Source organism: Neolamprologus multifasciatus, chromosome 7 (assembly GCF_963576455.1).
Source record: "Neolamprologus multifasciatus chromosome 7, fNeoMul1.2, whole genome shotgun sequence".
In the NCBI taxonomy this organism is placed as follows: domain Eukaryota; kingdom Metazoa; phylum Chordata; class Actinopteri; order Cichliformes; family Cichlidae; genus Neolamprologus; species Neolamprologus multifasciatus.
The window spans coordinates 40,295,753-40,316,930 of NC_140445.1; the positions used below are offsets into that span (position 1 = coordinate 40,295,753).

General features: G+C 38.9%; 1 protein-coding gene and 1 long non-coding RNA gene across 15 annotated transcripts in view; both read left to right on the forward strand.

Moving 5' to 3' along the window:
* Positions 1 to 1,967: 1,967 nt before the first annotated feature.
* Positions 1,968 to 21,178, forward strand: part of tesmin (testis expressed metallothionein like protein) — a 31,434-nt gene continuing 12,223 nt past the window's right edge. Inside the window, exons 1-9 of one of the 14 annotated variants that reach the window (XM_085165271.1) lie at positions 1,973 to 2,078; positions 2,235 to 2,270; positions 6,455 to 6,528; positions 6,717 to 6,790; positions 6,967 to 7,090; positions 7,980 to 8,063; positions 12,165 to 12,294; positions 13,477 to 13,533; positions 13,660 to 13,714. In XM_085165271.1, coding sequence (XP_085021397.1) covers positions 6,502 to 6,528; positions 6,717 to 6,790; positions 6,967 to 7,090; positions 7,980 to 8,063; positions 12,165 to 12,294; positions 13,477 to 13,533; positions 13,660 to 13,714 — 551 coding nt within the window. In that variant the 5' untranslated portion in view covers positions 1,973 to 2,078; positions 2,235 to 2,270; positions 6,455 to 6,501. Of the gene's footprint in view, positions 2,271 to 6,454; positions 6,791 to 6,966; positions 7,091 to 7,979; positions 8,064 to 12,164; positions 12,295 to 13,476; positions 13,534 to 13,655; positions 13,715 to 21,178 lie in introns of all 14 variants that reach the window. The other 13 variants (XM_085165270.1, XM_085165257.1, XM_085165267.1 and 10 more) reach the window with 13 other exon arrangements.
* Positions 13,722 to 21,086, forward strand: LOC146514905 (uncharacterized). The gene is made up of 2 exons (XR_014874914.1): positions 13,722 to 14,598; positions 16,429 to 21,086. It is a non-coding gene; the product is annotated as an uncharacterized LOC146514905 (long non-coding RNA).

The following is a 21,178-nucleotide window of genomic DNA, read 5'->3' on the forward strand; positions in this document are numbered from 1 at the left end:
TAATGTGTTGCTTCCATAACTTTTACAGTCTTCTAGCTTGCTTACTTGCCACAAGTGCACTGTGCCACCTACCAATAGAAAGGAAAAGATAATGTGCATATTTCCACGAGAGAAATCCCACGCCTGGACCATCATTGACCGCTGCCATGATTCTAGCCTACATCACAGCGTCATGTGCGCCTTTTACATCCAACACAAAAACTGCAGTCGTGGTGCTTTGATTGTACTCAGAACTCGGAAATTCTGCCTTCTGAATAGGAAGATGTAGGTAACACCAGACTGCAGATGAGCTGCATACAGGGCTGGACTGGGACAAAAAATCGGCCCGGGCGTTTTGACTAGAGACCGGGCCACCATTATAGGAAAAATCATAAAGCCTTTGAATGAAAACAAATGCTGTTGTGACAGTGATATACACTGTCTTGATGGTATATATGCATCAATCTATCAATCGTTTGTTGTAAGATTCAGATAATTATTTTTTAAAAGCTAGATATTTTAAATGAGAATAAGAAAGAAAAGTATTTCTTTGTGCCCACCTCTCCCTGTTAATGCCCTACCTGGCCCCCCTGGCAAAACTTTGCTAGATCCGCACCTGCACAGTTACCAGCTGTCAGCTACCTAAAAAAGGATCCTGGGGTTATCTGTCTCTCAGAAACAGTTCATAACTTCCCTTCAACTCATTCATGTCACCTAAAAGGTAAACCTGTTTCTCCGTCACCTGTTCAGCTCTGATGATTCAGTAAGGACATCTCCTGGTTTCATCTTCATGTTTCCCTCTCACCAGATAACCAAACCGACATCATGACCAGCAGCTTTTTTGCAGCTGTGGCTCCAGCAAACATCAGCTGATACTAGAAATTAATATTAAATAAATTCTAACAACTGCTGATCAAGCTTAAACGTGCTGCTGTTGTTTAACGTGACATTGGCTGGTTTCCTCTTTCTGGCGCAAAGTGGGCGATAAACAAACAAGAGAGCCGATCAGCTGATCATTGATCAGTTTTCATGATTGAAGTAGAAACAGGAGAGAGAGGGGAGAGAATGAAAGAAGAAGAGGCAGCTGTGCAGCAAAGACACAGAATAACTCCAGCTTTGTGTCTTTTTCATTGTAGCTGAAGTCCGGGACAAACTGTTCCTTTTCACCTCAATAAGAAACGCGTAATATTTTATCTGAATACCAGACGGGACAGTTGGCAACTCTAATAACTTATGAACAAAATAAAGTTCAACATCATTAACTTCATAGCACCCACCCAGCTCTATAGAAACTCCATCATGCTAGCTAGTACGCAGTACGGAAAAAGTCAGAATAACGAAAATAAACTCCACCTAAACTTGGTTTATATCTGACTCGGATAGCCTGCAGGTCATAACTTCTTACCTGAAGTTCAGTTCACACTTGGACCGGCGGCCGCCTCGGGTCTCTTTTCCTTCTGCGTCCCCTTTCCCTCATCCACCTGCTGCCTCCACCACTTGCTAATGTTACAGAATCTGTGGAAGCTCCGCGATAGCCACCACACGAAGTAACGAGTAACGACCCTATCTAAATCCCAGTAACGACTAACGCGTTCCTGATTTTGGCATAATAACTAGTTACCGTGCTCGTTACCACAATAATAACGTAGTTACTGTAACGCGTTACTTAATAACGCGTTAGTCCCAACACTGGTGACAACACTGCGTTGAAGCTGGAAAATCACTTATCGATTAAATATTCCATCATCTTTACCTAACTGCCCATTTCTGTTTCGATTTTGAGATTATTTTTTTATTATTATTATTTTTAAATTATTCTTACTTTAGGTTCCGTTAAAGACCACCTGTGCATTAAGCGACCAATGAAAAGCCGAACACTTCCTGTATCTGTTTCAAACTAAAAGCCCTGTAGCCGTTCGCGGTAATAGAAGCCCTTCACTGTTTCTCAAAAAGCCTTTATTATGAAACGGTTACTGGAATAAATTTCGGGATTCACTTTGAGGGCAAAATAAAATTGTGAGTGATAAAAGAAAAGAGGCAGTAAATAGATGTGTTGCACACCCGCATCGCTCATAAAGCCCGCAGTTCTTCTCCTTGAAGTAGGTTATGAGCGCAGCAGTCTGTCAGTAACGGCCACATAATCTTTTTCACACTTGAATCCAAACGGTCGACACACATGTAACTGATCGTAATGTATACATGTAGAACCGCGTTTGTAACCGTAGTAACGTCCGGTGTTCTGGCTGTCTTGAAAGGCTAGGTTAGGAGACCCAAGAAACCGCTGTAGTAAGGTAAGTATTCATATTGCTTTACTTCACAATTATTTGTGTAAGTCACCAATAAGCTACATTGTGTGGTTAAAACTTAAAAATTAGCATTGTGTAACTGATTTATATTCAGGTAAAGATCACAAAATGATTAATTATAAGTACCGTTAGGTTAACGGATACATTAACCTAGGCTAATCGGAATAACGTAACTTCTGACTTTTAATGAACCAGCAGTTAACATACCAGCTGGTACCAAGATACCAGCTGAAGTAGAATGAGCTCAACGGCCTCTCACGTATAAAACTGATTCTCTTTACACCGCAGATATTTTACCGCAGAACACATTATAAATTTAAAAAGTAGGCTACAAAATAGTGGAAGCTCTCATCGGAGTTGGGGTGTGACAGTAAACAGGTGGTTACTCTACGTGCTGAGTAAACAGAATTTGACTGTCTTGATAAATGTAGCAAATGCAGCGAGACAAACACAGGAACAGGCAGAAATCCCAAATATGACAATATTTGATCAGCCTGCCTGTGCTGAATTTGACAATATATTATCATATGTGACTGTATAATGAATGTTGTACAGTAAAAATGAACAATTATTTCAGTCATCCTGAAATACTGTTGCTGGAGAATCGTGAACAAAGTTAAATGTTGTTCTGTTTATAAAAACATCTATCGTTTCATTTTATGCTATCTTTGTTTCGTGGTGTCGCAAAATAAACTGTTTACAGCAATATTTTTTTCATCGTTTTGATAGTCACTTTAGTGGCTAATTTATAATTAATTGGTTAATTAAGTGGTTAATTTCTTAAAGTTCTCTCTTTCTCTTATATTTAATATAACCACACTACAGATGAACAAGCACCTGTTTTTATGCGTTGTCGTTAGCAACAAGACAGTAAAACCATCCCCTGTCTGCTTGTTTATTTTCCATATAAACCTTTCACAATAAAGCTCAAGATTCTGTTGAGTCTTTTCAAAATAAACTGAATCACATGAAAGAGTATGCAGAGTATTTACGGATGAAAAGCAAAAAAGAGACGGTTTTATTTTATTTCTTTGTTTGAGCAAAAAGAATCTTGACCGTCTCCAGTCAGTCCAGAATGCTGCTGCAAGGCTCTTAACAAAGACACAAAAAAGAGAGCACATTACACCAGTTTTATTCTCATTTCACTGGCTTCCAGTGCATTTTACAATTTGAAAATCTTAGTACTGAGTTTTAAAGCTCTGAATTATGATGCTCCTGCTTACATTTCCGATCTTTTAGAACCCCATGCTCCCTCTCGCAACCTGAGATCATCTAATCAAAGGCTGTTGGTAGCAGAGATGGTCAGTAACGCGTTACTGTAATCCGATTACTTTTTTCAAGTAACGAGTAAAGTAAGGGATTACTATTGCAAAAACGGTAATTAGATTACCGTTACTTTCCCGTAGGAACGCTGCGTTACTGCGTTACTAAAACCGTGATTTTTTTTTGCGAGAATGTCTCATGACAGTGACGTAAGCGAGTGCGACGTTCATGACAACAGCTGTGTGCAGATCAACAATGGATAATATATCGAGTGCAGGAGAGAGTATGAGCGTGCAGCGTTTAAAGCGTGGAAGTACTGACCTTACTTTAAGTTTGATTCCATAAAAAGTGACAAAAACATTAGCGTCCGTTGTGCGGGGGAAGAAAACTTCTTTTTACAGCGAAAAAAACCCCTAAACGTCCAAGCAAGCGCCGAGTGCGCTACGAGGTAATGGGAAATTCACAGAGAAACTCGCGGATTCTTCAACTGACCGCTGCGGCACACCTGCACCAGGGTAAACCTCCGCCTACCCTACTCCTGCTTTTTGTGCTGTGTTTTACTTGCATCTATTTGAAAGAGTGAGTGTAAAGACAAAAAAATATATTTTATGTGCTGGAATGTGCAGAAAATAGGTTTAAATGTTAAACAAATTTCTTCCAATCTGTGAATGTTGCATATAATTAAATTTTTGCTTGATGCATAACGTTAAAAGACTAAAACTAATAAAACAAGTTTTAAAAAGAGACCTTTCCATTTGATTACATTTTGTATGATGGATTATGCAGAAAAAGTAGAATTGGGCTGAAAGATCTATCGCTTTATCACCTATTCAGGTTGTAAATCGTGTTTTTAAAAAGTAACTAAGTAATTAATTACTTTTGAAAATAAGTAATCAGTAAAGTAACGGGATTACTTTTTTGGGGAGGTAATCAGTAATTAGTTACTGATTACTTTTTTCAAGTAACTTGACCAACACTGGTTGGTAGTCCCACAAACACGTTTTGAGACCAGAGGCGATAGATCTTTTAGAGCAGTGGACCCCAGGTTGTGGAATGCTTTGTCTCCATGTTTACATTGCCTTGATTGTGTTTATTCTTTTAAACAGCAGCTAAAGACAAATTTATTTAGACTGGCTTTTAACTAGAGTTGTGCTGTATGATCGATTGTGCTGTTTTATGTACATCTGTTTTACATTATTGTGAGGCACGCTGTGTTTCTTATTCTGTGAAAAGTGCTATATAAATAAAGGTATTATTATTATTATTATTATTATTATTATTATTATTACCTGCCAATTTTTCTTTGATTAGTCATCTTATGTCAATACATTTTATCCCTACTTCCTGTGGGCAGCCTCCTCTTTTAGGCACCAATACCTCACCTGTTCAAGTCTGCCCACCTGTGAATCTCACCCTGTTGTCCTGTCTCACAAAACCTTAAAATAATGACCCAGGAAACACATGAATTTGACAATAAATGTATTTTTAGCATGTCTCAATAGGTCCATTAGAATAAAAGTTTAAAAAAAAAAAGGTAATACAAATTAAAGTTCTAGTAGTATTTAAACAAAAAATAATGTGCAAATATGAAACTAAAAATGGCTTCTGGCAAAAAGGATTTTATTTTCCAGTCCAAAACAACAAGCTTTCAAAGTTTATATTTAATGTTTTTTGTGAAAGGCTTTCACATTTTTATAAAATCTTCACTTTCGTTTTCTTCTTTCTCAGTAGTAACGAAGAACATAGCGCGAACAGCAAAACAGCATTTGCTGTTCGCGCTATGTTCTTCGTTACTACTGAGTGCAGTGTTGGCAGATGATATAGGCAATATTGCCCCCATAGCTTCCTGTAGTGTCGACAAATGGTTGCAGCCATGCTGTCCACCTTCTCTGTGTGGCTCTTTATTGTCTTGTTAGCTCCACTGACATGGGAAAATCTACCTGTTAGTTATAGTTATAGTTTACTTATTTATTTATTTATTTATATATAGCACAAACCTGTTAGCTGTAATGTTCAGGTTTCTAAAGCACTTTATAAATAAGGACTGTGTGAGGAGAATCTGTTTGAGTCAGGTGACCGGTGGTTCACCAAACTGACAAGCTTGAGTCAAGCTTGAGGAAGCAACAAAAGCAGAATGCCAAATACAGCACGTCATCATCTCTGCTAAGAATATGCTGACGACCCCTCACATAAACAGTTTGTCACATAGTCCTCTGGCAAGAGGCTGCTGTTCATCACTTAACCCTTATTTTATTGACTTCTTGTTTGACAAGAAGTCACTGATCTACACACACAGCAGATATTCTGTTTTTTCTTTTAAGATTCTTGGGTTTAGACATTTTAAAATACATATTGTCACTCTTCAAGTGATTTAAGGAATATGAGCTTCTTCTGTGTAAACTTCAGCTTTCAACAGTTCTGCACTTTGACTTTTAGGTGAACGATTCAGTGTATTTCAGCTCATTTGAAAGTTATTTCACCAAACATTCAACAATGAACAAAAATTCAGCTCAAACCATTCTGCTATCAGCATTCACACTGCATTTTCTTCAGGAAATGCATCCTGTAGTTGGTTCTTAGTTAGCTAACATAAACTAATGTAAGTCTTTTAACACCCAACCTGGTGTTCTTCTGCACTGACATAAGATGGCACTAAAATATTCTAAAAACTTTAAGCGCTTATTTCTTAAATCCAGCTTCACAGACAGTGACTTGTATGTCGGTCTTTGAAAAGCAAGGCTTCAAGGTGTAAATTAGCCTATATACATGTAGTGTTTAACTGTCTTCAGATATATTATTAAAGCCAACTTGGCAGTTGAACTGAATCTTCAGCTTTAAAAATCCAAAATTCACTATTGATGTATTTGATGCATGTTTTATTAAAGCAGGTCTTTCTATTCTGCCAGGATGAATAGCCCTGCGACAGAGCTACAGCCACAGTACAACGAGGAACATGATACTGCTGATTCTTCTTCAAAAGGTTGCTGCTCTGAGAGACTCAATAATGTCTGTCCAATCTCAATAGAGATCCCCATTTGGTCTGGGCCTACTTCAAACATCAGTTTGCCAGGGATAGTTCCCAATTCTCATCATCATACTGTCCAATCAGAAATGTTGGACCCTCTCAACTTAAGGTATCATATTGATTCTTTCATTGATCCATATCAGTCGACTCAGTGTCAGCTGACTTATTCAGACTGCTTCCTGGAGCCACAGTTGAGCCAGTACCACCTTGTCAGTGGGTAAGCTTTACACATTATAGACACATTAAGTAACTAACTACTTTTGAACTACAATCGATTTTTTTGCTGGTGTGTTATTCAAAATGACTCTGATAAGTATGAAGATATGGCCTTTAAACCTTGCCTTTTATGTCTGGACCTTTGTGAAAGGAAAGTAATGTGTCTTGTTTCCTCAGCCCTGTGCCTGCTCCACCAGATGGCAGCCATCACAACTCAGTTTCTGCTTCTTGGTGTACCAGTGAACCCAGTCTCTGCAGCATGATGCCGGTTAGTTCAAATAACCATTTTCTAGGATTTACTGTGAGTTAAGAAATATATGAAGTACTTTATTAACCAATATTTGGGTATATATTCCACTGTATGTAGCCTATACCTCTTAAGTTGCACTAGCTCAGGGTTCTTCTCCACCACAGAGGTGACATGTCAATGTTCTGTCCACTGAGACAAAGTTAAAATCACCAGTAATAATTAGTGTAAATACTGATTAAGCATTCACAGTACTGAGATCCAAATCACAAACACACACAGGTACACACACACACACACACACACACACACACAGAGCAGATTTTCTGCAAATATTCCGCTTCTTCATTGGAGATTCTTGAGTTTAGAAATGTAAAATACATAATTTAACTCTTCAAGTTATTTAAAGATGAGCTTTAATCAGATTTGTATTTTCAATTTTTTTCAATTTTCATTTGTCATTAGTCAGCTTTTTCTAATGTACATTTTAAAGATGTTCAGCTACTTTTCAACTTTGAAACTTCTTCTGTGTGAAGTTCAGCTTTCAACAGTTCTTCACTTTGGCTTTCAGGTAAATAATTCGATGTGTTTCAGCGCATTCAACATTTCAACCAAGAGTTTTTGAGCTTTAATGAGCTTGAAATTTAATATTTGGTATGAGAATCTTTTTTCTATAATGTAACCTGAACTCTGTTAGGAAAGCTTTCTCCTCCAGCCTTCTTGAAGGGCATTCTTCTTTGGATGTTGGCTGTCTTTTGTTCAATTCTCTGTCAAGATGATCCCATTCTGCTTCAATGTTTTTTTGAGGCCCAGGCTCTGGGGATTCCAGTCTTGACTGACAGTGTTCTGTTGTGCATTTAAAAAAATAAACTCTGGCTCCTTGAAAGCAAATTATAAACAATGCAAGATGTTTGCATAGTCGTGTATATTTGTGTATTTTCAGGGTGAGTTACACAAGCCTGTTCCCATGGATCATCAACAGTTTCAGGAGGGATTGACTGAAGCCATGTCTCACATCACACAGCCTGTAAGTTTTGCAAATTTCTCTTATTCACTAAGAAAGACTAGATTTCAGCAGGTCAAGTTTAATTTTGCATCCCTGTACAGTGTTCCTACAGGGAATACACTTTATCCCTGCCTTCTTGTATGTAAACTAAAAGAACGTCACCAGATGTCAGCTCTCTATAGCCACACAGAATTTATTATGCCAATAGGATCATTTTGTAAACAATATTCAAGCAATTTGCATGTAATTAACGCACTGATAATTATGTCTTTGTATTGTTGAATTATCTGTGGAACTTCTAGTAGACCGCAAGGCCTGTATTAAATATAATAATAAAAAAACAGTGCAGACTTTAAGGCACAATGTTTTTGAATACAGGAATTTGCCTCATGTAATTTTCAGGACTCAGAAACACATTTAAGCGCTGTTAAAACTGCAACAAATATACTGGGCATGATTTTTTCCCCCCTCTATACCCAGTTTTAAGCATCAGTATCACATAATGTATCATAGTTTTAATAGTAAAACAGTGTGCACAGTAGTGCTAGGTGGAGCCTCACCTCACAGTAAGAAGGCTCTTGTTTCAAATAATGAATTTGTTTACCTCTATTCTGAGAAATGTTGAAAAATAATAATTAGGCCCTCTGTGAATTGCCACCATATCATGGTGGAGAGGTTTGTGTGTCCCAGGTTTCCCAGGAGCTATGTTGTCCCCCTGGTAGGAGGCATATTGGTCCAGGATGAGGGACCAGGCAAAGAGCGATTCAAAAGACCCCTATTAGTATATGATCAAGGAACAGTTCACCCTGTCTGGGATAGGGTTACTAGTGCCCTGCCCTGGAACCAGTTTGGTGGCTAAGCCTTAGTCCATGGAGCCCGCTCAGGGCTTGGGCTCTGGAAACAGTCTCCTGGAGAGGGGCTAGACTCTGTCCCAGTTCTAAGTTGCCCTTAGTGAGAGGCGGCGGGCTGGAGTGGGTAGCCTAGTATTCCCTCGGCTTGCTGCCTGTATATTGGGGTTTCTCCCGCTGGACAAGAAGGTTTGTTCCCTGCGCCTTCAGTTCAAGGAATGGGTCCTGACTGTCGTCTGCGCTTATGCACCAAATGACGGTTCAGAGTACCCAGCCTTCTTGGAGTCCCTGAGCAGTGTGCTTGAGGGTGCTCCACCTGGGGACTTAGTTGTCCCACTGGGAGACTTCAACGGTCATGCGGGCAACAACAGTGAGATCTGGAGGAGCGTGATTGGGAGGAACAGCCTCCCAGATCTGAACCCAAGTGGTGTTTTGGGTTAAACAACTCCTTGGTGGCAGGGCCCCTAGGGATGGATGAGGTTTGCCCTCTGTTCCTGATGGCTCTGGATGTTGTAAGATTGTCTTGGTTGATATGCTTCTGCAATATTGCGTGGAGATCAGGGGTGGTACCTCTGGATTGGCAGACCGGGATGGTGGTTCCCATCTTTAAAAAGGGGAACCTGAGGGTGTGTTCCAACTATAAGGGGATCACACTCCTCAGCCCCCCTGGGAAAGTCTATGTCAGGGTGTCGGAAAGGAGAGTCCATCTGTTAGTTGAGAAACAATGCAGGAGAAACAATGCCTGGTCATGGAACACTGGACCAGTTCTTTACCTTCTTGAGGCTAGTTGAGGGTGCATGAGAGTTTGCCCAACCAATCTACATGTGTGTTGTGGACTTAGAAAAGGCATTCAACTGTGTCCCTCGGAGTGTCCTGTGGGAGGTGCTTCAGGAGTATGAGGTGTCTACGGGTCATTCAGTCTTTATAAAACCAGTGCAAGAGCTTGGTCCGCATAGTCGGCAATATGTTGGACTCATTTCTGGTGGGTGATGGACCCTGCCAGTGCTGCCCTTTGTCACAGTTCTGTTTGTAATTTTTATGGACAGAATTTCTAGGCTTAGCCAAGTTGCAGAAGGCTTTCACTTGGGTGGTCTCAAAATCTCATCTTTGCTTTTTGCAGATGATGTGGTTCTTTTGGCTTCATTGTGTGATTGCCTCCAGCCCACACTGGAATGCTTCACAGCCGAGTGTGAAGTAGAGGGAATGAAAACAGCATCTCCAAATCTGAGGCCATGGTCCTCAGCTGGAAAAAGTGTGGAGTGTCCACTCCGGGTCAGGGACAAGTTCCTTCCCCAGTTGGAGGAGTTTTGGGGTCTTGTTCATAAGTGATGGGAGAAAGGAGCGGGAGCTCTACAGATGGATTGGTGTTGCGGCTGCATTGATGCGGACGCTGTACTGGTCTGTCATGGAGAAGAGAGAGCTAAGTATAACAGCAAAGCTCTCAATTTATCTGTCAATCTACATCCCCACCCTCACCTATGGTCACGAGCTGTGGGTAGTGACCAAAAGAACAAGACAGGATACAAGCAGCAGAAATGAACTTCCTCCAAAGGGTAGCTCGCCTCTCCCTTAGAGATAGGTCAAGAAGTTCGGCGATCTGGGAGGGGCTTAGAGTAGAGCCGCTGCTCCTCCACATCGAATGGAGCCAGATGATGTGGTTCGGGCATCTGACAAGGACATCTCCTCTGCACCTCTTGGGTGCCTCCAGGGTGAGGTGTTCTGGGCATGTCCCACCGGGAGGTTGTCCTAGAGCAGACCCAGGACACGCTGGAAAGACTATACCTCTTGGCTGGCCTGGGAACACTTTGGTGTTGTCCCGGACAAGCTGGAGAAGGTGGCTGGGGAGAGGGTGATCTGGGCTTCTCTGCTTAGGCTGCTGCCCCCGCGACCCTGCCTCAGATAAGCAGAAGATGCATAGATAGAAAAATAATTATGACCCATTTCCCATGTATTTGACGGCCTTTAACTTGGAAACTTCTCATATTATGAAAGTAATATTTTGCATCGCTTAGTTAAAGATATATAGACTAAAGTTATGATTTCATAAATAATCTTATTGTGATGCGAGGCACTGAAAAACATCAGAATAATATTTACTTGATTTAGCTGTGCCACAAGGCCCAGAGGCTGGTACGAGATATGGACCCAAGTGCAGATACCACACGGAGACAGTGAACAATTTCATAGATTTTATTTGCACAGAGGTAGGTGACAGTTAACTAGTGACAATCACCTGAAAAGACACAGGGACTTGGGAGACGCAGGAGACAGTTTACTGGTGAGAACTACGTGAAACAACACTAAGGCTCGGAACAGGCATTCATGGGGGCGAGTGGTTCTGTAACACAGGAGGAGAGAGATTAGTGATCAGAAAAGTGAACTGAGCATCAGAAGGCTGGAGAAAGACTTGAAGTGATAGCTTACTCGCAGGTGGGGTAGTTTCAGGTTTGGGGGGGAGCAGGCCAAGTGAGCGGCAGACTGGTGAATTATTATAGTTTGTTTCTCCAACCTGAGGTTGAGGAAGCTTCGAGACGGGCGGCAGGAGGACAGGTAGGTTAAGCAATGAATATTTAATTGGTGTGACAGCAAAGCGAGGGAATGGTGGTGGAGAATCCAGGGTGAGACTGAGGCTGGCTAAAGATGAACTGGTGAGAGTTATTGACACAAGGAAATGAGGTAAGTATACAATTGAATCACAAGGCGTGTGAGGGTTATGGTTACCACCATAGGTAGCTGACAGACTGGCGAGGAGAGATGTCCCCGCCAGGCTTAATTGCATTTATATCAAATGTATTTGTCTCAGGAAATCAGAAGAAAAACAAACCTTTTGGTTACCTCTGTGACAACCACCTGTGCAAACTATATTTACTCGAGCACCATTGTTAAAGGATGTCCACACAAGAAACAATTTCGCTGTTGTACATCACATTGTCCCACATTTCACTTTTTGCTGAGGAGTGGTTGATGTCTAGGTAGCCCTGTAATTACATTTACTACATTTGCTACACTTTCATGTAAAACAACAGTATCTTTCCCTCTGAGGATACTGTGTGGAGTCACTCTTACTGCTGAGAAAAATTCAACTTCGACTACTTTGTGTCACTTGGAGTAGCTCAATATCAATGGCTTTCTCTGGCCATGTTGCTTCTAATAATCTTTTGTGCCTGAATTCATTCTGAAGTTTTGTCTAATGTATAATGGTAAACTGAAGTTTTAAATTAAAATAGAAGTAATAAGAAATTTTGTTTGCTCTTATTACTTTATCGCCCTATAGATGGTGTGTAAGGTCAGTGGAGGTGAGCACTTGGCGCTAGTTAATCCACACCAGCAAGGACCTGTGTTTCTTACCATGGAATCTGCATCAGCTCAAAGAAACGACACACTAACTCAAGGGAAAGGTTATGGTAAATTTACGTACTAGAGGTTATGATATTGCTTCAAGTTTAGTTTGTGCCAGCCATAAGATAAAGTCTGACACATAAAAGAGCAAGTCATAAACCTTGATTTATGGTTTTATCTGACTCATTTTAACAGGACTTCTTTTTTAACCTCCTCCTGAAAATAGTGACCTGCTATTAGCATTTTTAATGTTAATCTTATTTTGGCTCTCAAACAAGTTCCAGCCTAGATAGCTTCCAGCCTAGCTGGTATTTTGAGATTGCTTCCTCATCGCACAATTTTATTTTTATTGTATTTTATTTTTAATAATTTACTACAGTCTTCATCTACTAATGCATCTCCAGAAATTTAATCAAAAAGCCTTTGGGGTTCCTTCATGAACACGACCCTGAGATGCTTAAACTCCTCCATTTGGGTTGCCAACTCATATCTGACCCAGAGTGGGCACTCCATCCTTTTTGATGGTCTGCACAGAAGTCCAATAACAGAGCACCACTTGTGTTCAGATTGAGCAGCCAAAGACAAGACTAGATACGTGGATGTTTAAAGTATTTTATTATGTCTGGCAATTGTCTTTGTATGTATATCACTTTTTTTTTTCATTCCATGGCTGTATTTTTCCATGACCTCTGGTCTGTTCTGTGGAAGAATAATCACTTTTATAGTATATTTGACGATACACCTGTACACTGCCACGAGGAAAATTATCATTTTCAACAATTCATCCATTCATTTTCTTAAGTGCTGATCTCATTCAGGGTCTTACTGGCCACTAAAAGCACTTTAGATTATAGTTTCATTCTATATGCTTTAAACATTTTTTCTCAATTTATAATCATCAGTACCCACAGGTAACCCACATATTTACAGGGAAAATATGCAAGCTCCTCACAGAGTTTAAACCAGGATTTTTATGTTTTTTTTGCTGAATTTCCTTTCCTTGCAGCAAGAAGATTTGACTAAGTCATTTACACCAACAAACCTGGACATGGAAAAAAAAGTAGAAAATTGTGATTTTTAAACATAAAGAAGATGTCATAATAGTTATTACAGATGTTGCAAGCTCAATTTATGTTCCTATAGTCTCTTGCAACACAGTTGTAACCGATAAGTGCCATAGCTGATTTTAATTTTTAAAAATCAGCTATGGCACTTTACAGTTGTTGATTAAATTGGGATTTCTGTAGATGGTGATTTTCCTTTTGTGTTTATCAGAAGTGACTGTACTAGGGACTTCCAGTCAGGTAGGAATTACTTAGAAATAATTTTTTCCCATTTTGAATGATCAGTTGATTAACTGAATTGCTAATATTTCATCAGTCATGTATTAAAAGTCTTTTTTTTTTTGTTTCCCCCATACCACCAGCCAGCTGGTCCACTATACGAGGCTCAAGATCAGACATTCAAAAAGCAGCTTCCCACAAGGTTAGGACTGTGAAACTGAAACCAAAGTGTGACCATTGTGCTTGCTATACTGACCAAGTAGGGAAAAAAAATCAAAAATCAACAGTAACTGCTGTTGTCTTAAAGGTCCAATAATGCACATATGTTGTAGAATCTATAAACTGTAAATCTAACTTGAAAGGCTGCTAGTACCACCCATTTCAGAGAAAAGATTTGAATGTCTGATAATTAGCCAAGAGGAAGCCGTGAGGCTCATTCCCTAGAATACACAACAGCACAGACCTGAATGAGACTCTGTGGCTTCTACCTTTCTCATTGAGCACTTGGGTTAATGGCTTGAGCAGATTAGCAGTTTACCCTTTAGTTAATAGGCCAGGTTCACATTTCATTGTCATTCTGTTTTTTTACAACTGGAAAAGAAAAACAGCAGAGCAAATTTAGTGTAAATTTGCTATATTAAAATACTGTGTAAGTGAGTGTGAAGACTAGGAGAGAGGAAAAATCTAACAGACAGCATTTATACAACATGCCTTATGGAATTATGCAGCGAAGAAAACATTGATGAATAACTCTAAATATGTTTTATATGTTAGATTCCTGAAAGTAGCCACCCTTTGCTTAGTCGAGAGCACTGCAAACCTTTGGCCTTCTCCCAATGAGCTTCATGATGTAGTCACCTGAAATGGTTTTCACGACACAGGTGTGCTTGTCAGCGTTCATTTGTGGAATGTCTTGCCTTCTTAATGGGGTTGGGACTATCATTTGTGTTGTGCAGAAGTCAGATTGGTACACAGCTGACAGCCCTAACTGTCAGCTGAATTCATATTATGGCATGGAACTATCTGCAAAGTAAAGAGAAACGGCAGTCCATCATTACTTTAAGAACTGAAGGTCTGTCATTCCCAGTGTTGGGTAAGTTACTTTAAAATAGTAACTTAGTTACATTACTAGTTACTTCTATCAAAAGTAACTCAGTTACTTCAAGTTACTCGTTACTTTCAAAGTAACTAGTTACTAGGGAAAGTAACTTTGGTTTTACTCAGAATTCTCTTATTAATGTGTTGCTTCCATAACTTTTACAGTCTTCTAGCTTGCTTACTTGCCACAAGTGCACTGTGCCACCTACCAATAGAAAGGAAAAGATAATGTGCATATTTCCACGAGAGAAATCCCACGCCTGGACCATCATTGACCGCTGCCATGATTCTAGCCTACATCACAGCGTCATGTGCGCCTTTTACATCCAACACAAAAACAGCAGTCGTGGTGCTTTGATTGTACTCAGAACTCGGAAATTCTGCCTTCTGAATAGGAAGATGTAGGTAACACCAGACTGCAGATGAGCTGCATACAGGGCTGGACTGGGACAAAAAATCGGCCCGGGCGTTTTGACTAGAAACCGGGCCACCATTATAGGAAAAATCATAAAGCCTTTGAATGAAAACAAATGCTGTTGTGACAGTGATATACACTGTCTTGATGGTATATATGCATCAATCTATCAATCGTTTGTTGTAAGATTCAGATAATTATTTTTTAAAAGCTAGATATTTTAAATGAGAATAAGAAAGAAAAGTATTTCTTTGTGCCCACCTCTCCCTGTTAATGCCCTACCTGGCCCCCCTGGCAAAACTTTGCTAGATCCGCACCTGCACAGTTACCAGCTGTCAGCTACCTAAAAAAGGATCCTGGGGTTATCTGTCTCTCAGAAACAGTTCATAACTTCCCTTCAACTCATTCATGTCACCTAAAAGGTAAACCTGTTTCTCCGTCACCTGTTCAGCTCTGATGATTCAGTAAGGACATCTCCTGGTTTCATCTTCATGTTTCCCTCTCACCAGATAACCAAACTGACATCATGACCAGCAGCTTTTTTGCAGCTGTGGCTCCAGCAAACATCAGCTGATACTAGAAATTAATATTAAATAAATTCTAACAACTGCTGATCAAGCTTAAACGTGCTGCTGTTGTTTAACGTGACATTGGCTGGTTTCCTCTTTCTGGCGCAAAGTGGGCGATAAACAAACAAGAGAGCCGATCAGCTGATCATTGATCAGTTTTCATGATTGAAGTAGAAACAGGAGAGAGAGGGGAGAGAATGAAAGAAGAAGAGGCAGCTGTGCAGCAAAGACACAGAATAACTCCAGCTTTGTGTCTTTTTCATTGTAGCTGAAGTCCGGGACAAACTGTTCCTTTTCACCTCAATAAGAAACGCGTAATATTTTATCTGAATACCAGACGGGACAGTTGGCAACTCTAATAACTTATGAACAAAATAAAGTTCAACATCATTAACTTCATAGCACCCACCCAGCTCTATAGAAACTCCATCATGCTAGCTAGTACGCAGTACGGAAAAAGTCAGAATAACGAAAATAAACTCCACCTAAACTTGGTTTATATCTGACTCGGATAGCCTGCAGGTCATAACTTCTTACCTGAAGTTCAGTTCACACTTGGACCGGCGGCCGCCTCGGGTCTCTTTTCCTTCTGCGTCCCCTTTCCCTCATCCACCTGCTGCCTCCACCACTTGCTAATGTTACAGAATCTGTGGAAGCTCCGCGATAGCCACCACACGAAGTAACGAGTAACGACCCTATCTAAATCCCAGTAACGACTAACGCGTTCCTGATTTTGGCATAATAACTAGTTACCGTGCTCGTTACCACAATAATAACGTAGTTACTGTAACGCGTTACTTAATAACGCGTTAGTCCCAACACTGGTCATTCCAGAAAATTATGCAAACTGTGTGTCCCCAATTGCAGTCACAAAAACCATCAAACTGTACACGAAACTGGCTCACATGACTCACAAGGCCAAGAGTCACCTGTGCTGCTGAGGATAAATTCATCTGTTACCAACCTCAGAAATCGCAAGTTAACAGCCCAGATAAATGCCACACAGAGTTCCAGGAGCAGACTCATCTCTACATCCACTCTTCAGAGGAGACTGCATGAATCAGCCCTTTATGGTCAAATAGCTGCTAAGAAACCACTACTAAGGAAAAGCAACAAGCAGAAGAGATTTGTTTGGGCCCAGAAACACAAGGAATGGACATTAGACCAGTGGAAATCTGCGCTTTGGTCTGATGAGTCCAAATTTGAGATCTTTGGTTCCACCTGCCGTGTCTTTGTGCGATGCAGAAAAGGTCTCTACATGCATGGTTCCCACTGTGAAGCATGGAGGAAGAGGTGTGATGGTGTGGGGGTGCTTTGGTGACACTGTTGGGGATTTCTTCAAAATTGAAGGCACACTGAACCAACCAGCACACCATCCTGCATCATTTATTTTTGAACAGGACAGTGACCCCAAACACACCTCCAGGCTGAGTAAGGGCTATTTGACCAAGAAGGAGAGTGATGGAGTGCTGCGACAGATGGCCTGGCCTCCACAGTCACCTGACCTAAAACCAATCAAGATGGTTTGGGATGAGATGGACCGCAGAGTGAAGGCAAAAGGGCCGACAAGTGCTCAGCGTCTCTGGGAACCCCTTCAAGACTGTTAGATAACCATTTCAAGTGATGACCTCATGAAGCTCATCGAGAGAAGAAGCGAAAGTTGTGATGATAAGAGAACTCAAAGACTTAGAGCAATATAAATAATCAGGAATCTGCTCTGGAATCTATTGGAAAAGTGACGATTGGATAATGAACAATGGGTATGGAAAGTGTTTCTGGCCTTACGGCTCAAAAAACAACAACAAAAACAAAAACACATAAATGACAAGTTTGGACACAGATTATAGGTTTCCATTCAGAGATATTGAAGAGGAAGAATTTGATTATGAAAAGGACTGTCAAGGTGGTTATTTTGCCACACACGCTGAGAAAACGAACTTCAAAACGTTTAACTATGCAGAGCACAACATGCATGACCCTGAAAGTAACATTGACCCAGATACCCACTTCTACAATAACACCAATAATACTTGTGAGTACTATACGGATGACCAATTCAATATGAATATTAAAATGGCAAATGCATTGTCGGTCATACATTTCAATAGTAGAAGCCTGTATAAAAATTTTTCTAAAATTACAGAATGTTTAAGTAAGTTAAAAAAGTTTAATATAATTGCAATATCAGAAACATGGCTCGATAATGAGAAAATTAGTGAAATGGGACTGGAAGGATACGAATTATTTACAATGAACAGGGTGAATAAAAAAGGAGGCGGTGTTGCCTTATATGTAGATAAAGTTTTGAAATGTAGTCTGATTGAATGTATGTCAAGCACCATAGATAACGTATTGGAATGTATCACTATTGAAATCCATGTTGAAAAAGCTAACAATATAATTATAAGTTGCATCTATAGGACACCAGGTTCATGCCTTGAGACATTCAATGAAAAACTTGCTGCTATGTTTAGCAACCTAAATGATAAAAAAGTGCAAATAATTTGTGGTGATTTTAATATAGATTTGCTAAACCCAAATGGACATCAGAAAACAACAGATTTCATAAATACAATGTATAGTAACTCCCTTTTCCCTGTAATTATAAAACCAAGTAGAATAACAATTGATACAGCTACATTGATAGATAATATATTCACAAATAAAATTGACCATGAAATAGTAGGTGGACTTCTTATAACTGATATAAGCGATCATCTTCCTGTTTTTGCAATTTTTCAAAATTATTTTGGGATTAAAACTAAACAAAAGAATCAAATATTTGATATGATACGACTTAGAACAACAAGAGCCATTGCTGCCCTCCAGGTGGACTTAAAGGAACACAATTGGAATGAGGTTTTTGCAAATGAAGATTCAAATAGTGCATATGATGCATTCTTATCAACTGTAATTTCACTATATGAAAAACATTGTCCTTTAATGAAAATCACTAGAAAGCATCACAGATCAAATAAGCCATGGATCACAAAGGGGATAGAAGATGCATGTAAAAAGAAAAATAATCTATATAAGAGATTCATAAAACAGAGGACAAAAGATGCTGAAATAAAGTACAAGTTATATAAAAATAGATTAGTAAATATTATAAGAACAAGTAAGAAAGAATATTACCACAAATTATTGGAGCAAAGTAGAAGTAACACACAAGAAACATGGAGGATATTAAATAGTATAATCAAAAAGGGCTCAAAAAATAAGAATTATCCAGATTATTTTAAAAAAGATAAAGATATTGTGCTTGATAAAACTAAAGACATTGCAAATGAATTTAATGATTTCTTTGTAAATGTTGGCTTTAATTTAGCAAAAGAAATTCCAGAGACAAGAAATAATAACGACCTAAATAAACATATTACTCAGAATGTGTCCTCCATGTTTATTGGTGCTGTAACTCATAGAGAAATAATTAACATTGTGAAGACATTTAAAAATAAAAAGTCCACTGACTGTTTTGGTATTGACATGATATTAGTTAAAAGTATTATAGAATATATAGTGCAATCTTTCGCATACATTTGTAATCTGTCCTTTCAAACTGGTGTATTTCCCTCACAAATGAAAATAGCAAAAGTTATTCCAATCCATAAAAACGGAGAGAGAAGTCAGTTTACCAATTATAGGCCAATATCACTGCTCCCACAGTTCTCAAAAATTTTAGAAAAGTTATTTGTTAATAGACTTGATAAATATATTGAGAAGCATAATCTCCTAAGTGATAACCAATATGGCTTTAGAGTGAAAAGGTCCACTTTGATGGCAGTGATGGAACTTGTAGAAGGGATATCTAATGCTATAGATAATAAGGAATATACTGTTGGTGTTTTTATAGACTTAAAAAAGGCGTTTGATACGATTGATCATTCTATATTAATGAATAAACTAGAGAGATATGGCATAAGAGGGTTAGCATACAAGTGGATGAAAAGTTACCTGGATGACAGATATCAATATGTCGAATTCAATAATGTAAAATCTAAGCAGTTGAAGGTAACTTGTGGTGTTCCTCAGGGCTCTGTGCTGGGCCCTAAATTATTTATATTATACATAAATGACATATGTAGCATTTCCAAACTGTTAAAATGTGTATTGTTTGCTGATGATACCACTCTGTATTGCTCAGGTAAAAACCTAGAACAGCTTCTGACTACAGCGGAAAAGGAGTTAAATATATTAAAAAACTGGTTTGATGTAAATAAGTTATCATTAAATATAAAGAAAACAAAATTGATTATTTTTGGCACTAGACAAATGAAAAATGTATCTAAAATCAGGGTTAATGGAATTGAAATTGAAAGAGTGTACGAAAATAAATTTCTTGGAGTGATAATTGATGATAAGCTGAGTTGGAAGTCTCATATAAACCATGTGAAAACAAAAATGTCAAAAACCATTGCTATTCTCTATAAAACAAAGCATGTCCTGAACAAAAAATCATTATACACACTCTATTGTACTCTGTTGCTTCCATATATGACTTACTGTCTGGAGATATGGGGTAATGCATATAAAACGAACACTCTTCCTATTTTCAAGTTGCAAAAAAGAGCTATAAGAATTATAAACCAATCAAACTATATAGAACCAACTAACATTTTGTTTATTAATCTGAATACCCTGAAATTTTATGATTTAGTTGAATATAAAATGGCACAGATAATGTATAAAGCACAAAATAACTTGCTTTGCCCCAGTACTCAGAAGCTGTTCAAAGTCAGAGAGAGTCAATATGACTTAAGGGGAACAGATTTCTTTAAAAAAAACAAGATAAGGACAAATATAAAGCAGAGATGTGTTTCTGTTAGAGGAGTTAACCTGTGGAATAGTTATGACAGTGATTTAAAAAGGTGTAGTTCATTTTCCTTGTTTAAAAATATGTTTAAAAATAGAGTATTAGAAAAATATATATATCAAGAATGAAAAGAGCAAAAAACAAAAAACAAAAACAAAAAACAGAAAACCTCTTGATTCTTTTGCTTTGATGTAGTTACTTACTAAGGTGGTGGTGTTTTTTCTTGTTTGTTTGTTTGTTTGTTTTGTTTTTGCTTTGTTTGCCTTCTCTCACCCCAACCGGTCGCAGCAGATGGCCGCCCCTCCCTGAGCCGGGTTCTGCCGGAGGTTTCTTCCTGTTAAAAGGGAGTTTTTCCTTCCCACTGTCGCCAAAGTGCTTGCTCATAGGGGGTCATATGATTGTTGGGCTTTTCTCTCTGTATCTATGAAGCGCCTTGAGGCGACATTTGTTGTGATTTGGCGCTATATAAATGAAATTGAATTGAATTGAATTTTATTATTTGCTTCGAGCCCTGTGTACAGGAGCTGCATGCTAAAAGATCTTTTGTTAAAAGGGTTGGCGTAATAAGCAAATGCTTCAGCCAATACCTTTTGATTAGCCTTGTCTCATGCTTTCTTGCTTTGTGGTAAATCTTTGTTCTGTCTTCACTGAGATATTTGAATGCTAATCAATAAACATATCAGATCAGATCAGAGAATGCCAAGAGTGTGCAAAGCAGTAATCAAAGCAAATGGTGGCCAAAACATGTAAAGTATGTTTTGAGTTATTTCA